The 8,886-nt window shown below is 48.9% G+C and overlaps 4 protein-coding genes and 4 non-coding genes across 8 annotated transcripts, besides 3 other annotated features; 5 read left to right on the plus strand and 3 right to left on the minus strand.

Annotated features, from left to right (window-relative positions):
* Window positions 1-517: 517 nt before the first annotated feature.
* TraAM80_01415 (putative phosphonopyruvate decarboxylase) lies at window positions 518-1,714 on the plus strand (the record flags this gene model as incomplete). Its single annotated transcript, XM_029378460.1, has 1 exon — window positions 518-1,714. The coding sequence occupies one exon, from the start codon at window positions 518-520 to the stop codon at window positions 1,712-1,714; it is 1,197 nt and encodes a 398-aa protein (XP_029241729.1).
* Window positions 1,715-2,012: 298 nt separating this feature from the next.
* Window positions 2,013-2,047: a microsatellite.
* Window positions 2,048-2,113: 66 nt separating this feature from the next.
* On the plus strand, window positions 2,114-3,586 carry TraAM80_01416 (putative prenyltransferase; the record flags this gene model as incomplete). The annotated part of the gene is made up of 1 exon (XM_029378461.1): window positions 2,114-3,586. The coding sequence occupies one exon, from the start codon at window positions 2,114-2,116 to the stop codon at window positions 3,584-3,586; it is 1,473 nt and encodes a 490-aa protein (XP_029241730.1).
* A 235-nt stretch (window positions 3,587-3,821) lies between these two features.
* Window positions 3,822-3,842: a microsatellite.
* A 227-nt stretch (window positions 3,843-4,069) lies between these two features.
* Window positions 4,070-4,086: a microsatellite.
* A 1,456-nt stretch (window positions 4,087-5,542) lies between these two features.
* TraAM80_01417 (uncharacterized protein) lies at window positions 5,543-5,875 on the plus strand (the record flags this gene model as incomplete). The annotated part of the gene is made up of 1 exon (XM_029378462.1): window positions 5,543-5,875. The coding sequence occupies one exon, from the start codon at window positions 5,543-5,545 to the stop codon at window positions 5,873-5,875; it is 333 nt and encodes a 110-aa protein (XP_029241731.1).
* Window positions 5,876-6,186: 311 nt separating this feature from the next.
* TraAM80_01418 (putative sugar phosphatase) lies at window positions 6,187-7,062 on the plus strand (the record flags this gene model as incomplete). The annotated part of the gene is made up of 1 exon (XM_029378463.1): window positions 6,187-7,062. The coding sequence occupies one exon, from the start codon at window positions 6,187-6,189 to the stop codon at window positions 7,060-7,062; it is 876 nt and encodes a 291-aa protein (XP_029241732.1).
* A 927-nt stretch (window positions 7,063-7,989) lies between these two features.
* Window positions 7,990-8,061, minus strand: TraAM80_01419. Its single transcript has one exon. It is a non-coding gene; the product is annotated as a tRNA-Lys (tRNA).
* Window positions 8,062-8,134: 73 nt separating this feature from the next.
* On the minus strand, window positions 8,135-8,207 carry TraAM80_01420. The gene has a single exon. It is a non-coding gene; the product is annotated as a tRNA-Arg (tRNA).
* A 116-nt stretch (window positions 8,208-8,323) lies between these two features.
* TraAM80_01421 lies at window positions 8,324-8,395 on the plus strand. Its single transcript has one exon. It is a non-coding gene; the product is annotated as a tRNA-Ala (tRNA).
* Window positions 8,396-8,517: 122 nt separating this feature from the next.
* Window positions 8,518-8,590, minus strand: TraAM80_01422. Its single transcript has one exon. It is a non-coding gene; the product is annotated as a tRNA-Asn (tRNA).
* Window positions 8,591-8,886: the final 296 nt, after the last annotated feature.

Below are 8,886 nucleotides of genomic sequence, written 5' to 3' on the forward strand. Positions count from 1 at the left end.
GTACGACCAGATGGGGTTGAGTAGATGAAAATATTTATTTTTGAGCTCCTTTGTTGTCTCTGTTGATGTCTTGATATCATTTTCTTTTTCTTTTTCCATGGATGCCGCGTTAGCAGGCAGTGAGAGTGTGTGATCATTTTTTTTTGTCATCCCACTCCAACGATTTGCCACTATAAATGCCCTCCACGATGGTTACCGGGCTCTCGTTGTGGATCCCAAAGCTAGCTGAATTGTCAGCACGCAATTAGATTCCGGTAATCATCGCAACATATCCCGTTTGAATTTAATTTGTTTATTCCTGTACGCGTGTCTTAAACTGCTTTAATTAGAATTTGTGAATAATGGGTGTAGTAAAACAATCCGTGGTCTTTCATTGCTGCACGTTGTCCCTTCTTGTGGGAGTATGTTACGGGGTCCCCAAGCAGGCGCATGCCTTATCTATCTATCTCTTTCTATTGTGGCTGCCGCTGTTATTATTTTTTCTGAATTTTGTCTTAGTACCACTTGTGTCACTTCAATGGGTAAGTTGGCGCCTGAAGTTTTCTACAGGGCTCTCCGACAGCGGGGTGTCACACGTTTTTTTGGTGTTCCAGATTCTCTTTTAAAGGATTTTTGCGCCTTTGTCACGGACCACACCCAACCGCGTGAACATGTCATAACAGCAAACGAGGGCAATGCACTGGCAATGGCTGCCGGCCATCATTTGGCAACAGGGGAATTTCCTCTGGTGTATATGCAGAACAGTGGGCTGGGTAACGTCGTAAACCCGCTTCTTAGCCTTACACACACTGAGGTTTACCGTATTCCACTTTTGATGGTGGTGGGCTGGCGCGGTGCCCCGGGTGTCAAGGACGAGCCGCAACATGTGGCACAAGGACGTTTGAGTGAAGACCTTCTGCGTGTCTTGGAGGTACCTTACTTTGTTTTGGCAGCGGACTGCGATGATGTGGAGGCATCAATGCAATCAGGTCTAGATGCTGCCTTGAGCCACATGCGTTCTGCAGGTTCGCCTTATGCTATTTTGGTGCGCCCAGGGTTGTTCAGCAAATACCAACTTTTAAGCCAAGGTAATGATTTGAAAGGGCTTTCAATGTCCCGTGAGGAAGCAATTGAGCAGGTGCTGCGGCAACTTGACGTGGACGATGTTGTGGTGAGCACAACGGGAATGCCCTCACGTGAGGTCTTTGAGATCCGTGAGCGTAGTGGAATGGGCCACGCTAAGGATTTTTTGACTGTCGGTTGCATGGGACATTGTTCTTCAATAGCGGCAGGTATTTCGCTAGCAAAGCCAGGGAAACAGGTGTTTTGCCTTGATGGTGATGGGGCCACCATAATGCATATGGGATCGCTTGCTGTCCTTGGTGCAGCCGCTGCTGTTCGCTCCTTAAACGGAAAGGATTCCCCGCACGTTTTGTATAACTACAAGCATGTAGTATTTAACAATGGTGCCCATGATTCAGTGGGAGGGCAACCTACCGCCGCCTTTGATGTCTCTCTCACACATGTAGCGAAAGCATGTGGGTTTACAGTTATTCGAGATGATCCGGTGATGGACTTGGGTGAGTTGGTTAAAGCACTGTACGAGCTGAAGCAAACCCCTGGCCCAGCATTCTTGGAAATTCTTGTGAGAAAAGGCAATCGGCCGGATCTGGGTCGCCCGACGACAACACCACAGGAAAACAAAATGGCGTTTATGGAATTCTTAAAAAAATAAAATATACAGTAACTGAAATGATGGGCATGATAATCTTCAAGATGGTGGTCTCTTACCAAGGAGACTGCCTTTTACATACAGGTGAGGATGGAATTCGGGAGAAGGAGAGGTGAAGGAAATAAGTTGCATGTTTATGTCTCGCTTCGCTCCCTCTCTATGTGTGTTTCAGGGCATTTCATTATATTGAAGCTAAATACATGGGTTGGTGTAGAGAAGTGATGAAAAGGAACGTAGGAGGTGAGAATAGGGCAACTAAAAAGCTTGGGAGTGCGGAGAGGATCCGTTAACTCTTGGTTTGTGTTGTTGTTGTTGTTGTTGTCGTTGTTGTTTTGTGTGTGGGTTTGAAGGAACTGACAATAAAAAAAAAAAAAATTTGAAAAGTAAAGAAAACATTGAAGGATGCTGCGGCAGGCGTTTTTGTTTCGCAAGATAACACGTTCATGGACATCTGGTTCCATTGCCTCGGCCTCGACCCATTTCCCTGATGCCGTGAGGGTCGATCCCGCCGCACAGCGCAATGTAGCATGCTCCGCAAAGGAAAGGCGTCAATGGAGCCTTTATGACACGTCCAGTGGAAGTCGTTGCAAGGTACCGAAGCATATTGAATGGGCCACGCGTAAGGTGAAATTGTGGTGCCAACTGATACGTGCTGATAAACCCACTGGTACATTGCTTTTGCTACTACCGTGCTATTGGGGTTCCAGTCTTGCCGTCACACGGGCGATTGTGTGGGAGGGGGCCGACCCAGTGGTTCTCTGCGCTCCTTTTTTCCCAGTACATCTCGCCGTGTTTTTCGCTGTAGGAGCATTTTTGATGCGAAGTGCCGGTTGTATTGTCAACGATATGTGGGACAGGAAATTTGACCGCATGGTGGAGCGCACCAAAACACGTCCCTTGGCCTCTGGAGAGCTGAGCATGACAGAGGCTTCTGGTGTTCTCGTCACAACTCTTGGATTGGCTCTTACGATTGCCATGAATTTGTCTCCGACAGCTCTTTTGACTGCCTTATCTATTACCCCGTTGGTGATCATTTATCCATTTATGAAGCGCATCACATACATGCCGCAGCTATTTCTTGGGCTATGCTTCAATTGGGGTATATTTGTTGGATACGCTGCGGTGTTAAATCGTGTGGATCTTGCTGTCACATTGCCTATTTATTGTGCCTCTGTTGTGTGGACCATTTTGTATGACACAATCTACGCCTATCAGGACATCAAGGACGATAAGAAGTGTGGGGTGAAGAGCTCTGCCATCCTTATTGGGGATCGCAAGCATATTCTCGTGTTTATGGTGTTTCATGTAGGTCTTGGAATACTCGTCTCTGGATTGATGGTCTCACAGTCTCTTCCGTTTTACATTGCTGTCCTCCTCTGCATTTGGCACCTTTACGGCATCGTGGATGACGTCAATATTTACGACGCCTGGTCATGTGCAGCGGGATTTCGTAGAAATGTGTGGTTTGCTTTCTATGTCCTTCTATCCATGTGTTTGGGGAATGTCTTCTGGGCTCTCGCCTCGGAGCATCAGCCGGCAAAGGATGCAGATAACAGTGCCGTGTCCGAGAACTCAGTTCTCATGAAGTTTCTTTTGCTTAACCAAAATGCGGCGACTCCGACGTATGGCATGCAAGACGTCTGTTGGGTGGATCGATTTGCGCATCCAGCGTACGTTGCATCCCAAGGAGTGCCGCGAGATTCCGCGCAGCACCCGTTGGTGATACCGGCGTGGATGCGACGTGAGTACCTTGGCGAAAACGTGGGCTCTGTAATGAGCCTGCTTGGTGTTGAAGAGGGGGTGATTGAGTCCTGGCAAGAATGGTGGTATGCGCAGCTGAACCACTATAATATGTTTTCCAAGGTTGCAATATGAGAGTGTGAAAAAGGTGTCTGTGTCGATGAGTCGGTGTGTTCACATGCGCAAAGCAGTAAGAAGGCAACAAAATTAGTACACGATGCAGTATTGAAAGGAATAGAGAGGTTCTACTTTGCACTTACGCGCACAGATACGTAATTATATGTTTATGCCTTTTTTTCTCCACACACACGCATACTTTTTCTTTTTTTCTTAGCACGCGGACAGCCGCCGGCGGCCGGGGAGCAATTTGCAACAACAACAACAACAACAATTAAAAGTCAACGGGAGAGGCAAGAGTAGAGAAGGAAGCAAAAAAAAAAAAAACTTATTTCTTTTGTAGAAGAGCCATGCTTGAACTCCAGGAGCCCTCGGATCCCGTAGTGGAGGCTTGCTCCGACATGTTGCATGATTGCATTCGGCCAGTTTCCACACTTCCCGTGGAGCAGTTGTGTGGGGCGCCAAACGAACCCATCAATGTACGGCAGCGTAGCCTACGGGATATATATATATATATAGTTGTGAGCAGCACCACGTGCGACCCAACGCCGATGTGTTGCGGCAACTGCCCCCCAGTGTTGGTGAGGATTGGGTCAAGAGGGTGAATGTGCTTGATTTCTCGCTTGCCTACATTGGAAGTGGCGGCTGTGCCGCGCTTGTCCCTGTTATTGGCGTTTGTGCCTTTATTACACACTTGGTGATGCCATCCATTGGTTTGACAGAGGAAGCGGCGTGGCCACTTATTGCAGTTCTGCAGACGCATCCCTCCTTGATATGGATAGATCTTTCTGGAAATCATCTGAATGACAGCGTGGGACGATGGATTTTGAACATGGTGGTAGAAAACCGCAATATTCAGTTTGTGCTGCTTCGTGATACAGGCATCAGCCTGCCATTGGTGTTGAAAATTACATATCAATTACAGCGCCGAAAAAAAATACATGGCGGATGAGTCAATTCCACTCAAACAAACCCTTAACATGAAGCGAGTCTTATTTTTGGCCGCAGCATCCCCCTCAGTATTCGCTTCTACATCTGATGCACCAGGAGGACGTCGTATTCCTGCATCTGTCGCTTCCAGACTGGCGGAGCTGCGCCATCGGTTACGTCGCAACTGGAACTGTATCCAAAAAAAGTATATGAGTGCTTCTTCATTCTTCTTAAATGCGATACGGATGGAAGTGAAAACGTCTGGGCAGAAACCTCGGTGGTTGTCGTCAGGATGAATGGGTAGTGGGACACAGTTTCTATTTTTTTGTCATGATGACTTGGCAATGTTTGTGGCGAACTTTTTTTTTTGCAGCTTCTGTTTCCTGGGTGCTAATGCGGTTTCCAGCACTCTTACGGGGAGTGTAACCTCCGCAACCATTTGCGGTAAATATAACTTGGAAACTATCTATTTTTGGGAGGCGACTAAGCTTCCTGAGGCCCTATGTGGCCCTCAGACTGGCGATGCCGTTAAAAGCCAATAGTAGTATTAATGGTCGCTTGGTTGCCACGGCGAAGGAATGCCTGCTGGTGAGTGAAACGCTGGAGTGCAACATGGGTCCAAAGCAATGGCCGACGTCAGTCAGTAGTCGTATTTTCCTCTTCATCATGCATTATATTCGATGCCTCCAGAAGCGAAAAAGTCTGACTGCGCCTCAGCTTTGGCGGAGAGCCTCTCTCTCAAGTCTCCAAATTCATTGAATGTCGCACTGGTTCTAAAGCTGCGAGATAGTGTTCGTTTAGTAAGCAAAAGCCCTCCTCTGTACGTGTCGTGTTTAGTACGTCACCGACGTTTAATACAATAACTCTGTCGAGTTTAACGAATTCTGATATGCCGGTTAGGCTACTGAAAGAAGCATTTAAGCATGACTGCCTTTTTTTTGTCGGTCAGAAAATGCAGCATGTGGTGGATCGCCTACACTATGCACGCGACACTTTTTGTGACTCGCTTCAACCAAGCGTCAGAGACACATGAGAGTGCCGCTTATGGTTCGCATTGCCGATGCGATTGAACGGGCGGTGACTCTTCTTTGGGGGAAGCTTATCAAGAGGGGGAGTTGTGGCTCTGCTAAAACCTTGGAGGGTAGAGGAGGAGGAGGGTTCTGTGATGCCTTTGAGAAAATGGCTAAATTTCATGTATATACCCGAATCACGGGGATCCAATTTTCTCCTCTGACAAGGAGAGGCACATGTGGAGGTGGGAAGACTCCAAAATATGCTCCGTGTATGCTGGATGTATTTTTTTTGTTTCCGCCTTCTTTTTTAGTTCCATCTGTTGATTCACAGTTTGCTCTTACATTTGCAGCAGAGTCTGGGTAAGGGAGAGGAGGATTCGTCCCTCTCTTTTTTCGTCTTATGCTTCTTCTTGTGAAGATGAACGAGAAATGGAGGCAAAGATGAGTTGTGGTGGTGGTGGTGGTGAGGATTTGCTTTGTGTTTCTTGTTGAATGTTTTATTATATTCTGTTTTTGTGTGTGTTTTTTTTTTGCACTGTTGTTGTTGTTTTTGGGTATGCCGCGCTGGGTACACGCTGGTGCTCACCTGTCCATGCGTATTTTTTTTCCAACCTGTATAGTGCACACTTAAAAAATAATAAACGGCTCAGATCAACACTGGGGAGTGCGCTATTCATGCCCTCTTCCGTATTGCCGTATAAAGTCGTCGCTACTGACCTTGACGGCACATTACTTAACCCGGATCACCTTGTCTCGGAGTATACCCTTCGTGTCATCGAGGCCTTGGGCGAGAGGGGTGTACCTGTCATATTCGCGACGGGACGTCACCACAGCGACGTCCTGGAAACAAGGAGGAAACTGAGACTCAAGGGGTATGTGATTACCTCAAACGGTGCGCGCGTGCATGACCCGCAGGGTCGTGTTATTTTGGAAAAAGACATTGAACCTGCGATTGCAAGAGAACTGGCTCTAGCAGCTGCTAATGATGCAGATGTTGTGACGAGCGTTTACCGCTCTGACTCGTGGCTTATGAACAAACACGCCAAGGATCTTACTGAGTACTACCAGTCTAACCGTGACGTCTTTTACTACCAAATCTTTGATCCCACCACACAGGACTACGACAGCGTTTATAAGGTGTATTACACCTCTGATCGTCGGGAATGTCTGGAGATGTTGTCGGTCAAAATAAATGCCGCTTACGGAGACAAGGTGTCCACTACTTTCTCCCTGACAAACTGCTTGGAGGTTATGCGAAAGGGGGTAAACAAAGGTGTTACGCTACGAGAAGTTGTGGGTATGTTGCTGGGCAACGCTCCAAAAAATACCAATGGGGATGCAACATTGACAATCAAGGACTGCATCGCCTTTGGTGACGGCATGAATGATCTTGAAATGCTCTGTATGGTGGAGAAGGGCTGCCTGATGAAAAATGCGCAGCAGGATTTGTTAAAGATGGCGCCTCCACACCTGGAGAGAATCGGCGCGAACTCCGAGGATGGCGTAGCAAGGCATTTGGCGAGTGTGTTTTGCTTGGACCTGGGTGAATGACTTTTGTAGGGGAACGGTTTTTTTTTTTTTTTACTTTAAGGGGCACGCGTGGGAGATGAGTGAGCGTGTTTAAAAAAGAGAACACGCTATTGCAATGCCGTTGTCATTGTGTTTTTTTTTTCTCCCCCTCCCGCGTCGCCGTAAAAATGAATTCAATGGCCCGTGCAACAAACACCATCGTTAGACACGTCCGTCGCCCCATGGGAGTCGGGATGTGAGAAATATATGGAACTGGGCTATGAATGGGGGGGGGGAGGCGTGTGGGGGCATACATTTCGCCTCGCCACGCGGAACGGGCGCCCTACTCACCCACCGCCGCTGCCAAAAAGGCGCCTGGAAACGATGAAGCCGCGAAATGCGAATTCATAACATGAGAAACTAAAAAATCGATAATAATAAAAGGGGGCACCCCGAGTTTTGTTGCATCCGTCCTGGGGTTTGTTTTTTTTGTTTTCGTGGGGCGGTGCTGTGTTTTTGGGGGGCTTTCGCCTCATAAGGCCACCTCGCCAGCTTGCTCGCCAAGCGTTGTCGCTGCACTTTCTGCTGAACGCCCCAAGTCTTCAACTAGGCGCCCGCGCAGCCGGACAGCACAGTAGGTGCAGACATGTTGCTCTCTTCACGGTGCGAGCGCTAGCGGGCCCATGTCCGCAGCGGCGCGCCCCGCGCCGGCCATTATTCCCCTCACGCACGCGCCCGCGCTTTCCTCCTCGCCGGGGTTCCGTATTTTCAGGCTGCCACCATTCCCGTCACCTATATTCACACGGGTATAAACAATACACATGTATACCGAAGCGGCTTCCGCTTCGTGTTCCGGCGACTCGCATGGTTCCTCTCGGTCCCTCCCTCCGCAATTCGCACCGTCGTTGTTGTTATTATTTTACATTATATTAGTTCGCGAAAGAGAGGGACGGCGTGCAAGGGAAAAAGCGCCATCCGTGGGGATCGAACCCACGACCACACGGTTAAAAGCCGTGCGCTCTACCGCTGAGCTAGGAAGGCCACACCATCATGGGTTGATGACCAAGGAAACGCAGTTCATTTGTGAGAAAAAAGCTTAAGGAGAAAAACTTTTTACCCCAGACGGGACTCGAACCCGCAATCTTTGGATTAGAAGTCCAAAGCCTTATCCATTAGGCCACTGGGGCGCATCGTGCCCACGCCGGAATAGGGGTACAATATAGGATCTTGAACCTGTGTTAGGCTTGTCAACCTGTGAAAACTTAAATCAAGCTCTTGTATGTCCCCCCTACTGGGATGCGTCGGGCGTGTAGCTCAGTGGTAGAGCGCCTGTTTTGCATACAGGAGGCCTAGGGTTCGATCCCCTACTCGTCCAGTTTTTTCCCCCAACCCAACTCCTTTTTGGGCCTCACCTTCAAAAAGTAAGGAAACAAAAGAAAAAACTGGACCCGAGCACATTACCGCCTTTTATTTCCCTCTTTTCGAATGAGGGAAAAACTCCTCCCGTTGGATTCGAACCAACGACCTGTAGGTTAACAGCCTAACGCGCTGCCGACTGCGCCAGGGAGGACACGTCAGTGCAGCTGATAGCGATGACACACGTTCACCGTACCACTCGGATGCTTGCCGGCCGAAAGGTCAAAAAAATAAAACCGGCCATGTTGTACGGAGGGAAAACGGCAGAAGCAGTATTTTCCCCAGTTCCACCCTCAAAATTCACACCCTTAAAAGGCAAGGTGGTGCAAACGTGCGGTTGGCAAAACGCCGGGGGGTGGGTGGGGCGATGCGCCGCCTTGCTCTCGGCCCCGGCCGGCCGGAGGTCCCGCCACGGCGCCTCAGAGGAATGGGGGGGGGGGGGGGGCCGGG

The sequence above is a fragment of the Trypanosoma rangeli genome, assembly GCF_003719475.1.
Source record: "Trypanosoma rangeli strain AM80 chromosome Unknown Tra_15.4_contig_00028, whole genome shotgun sequence".
Classification (NCBI taxonomy): domain Eukaryota; phylum Euglenozoa; class Kinetoplastea; order Trypanosomatida; family Trypanosomatidae; genus Trypanosoma; species Trypanosoma rangeli.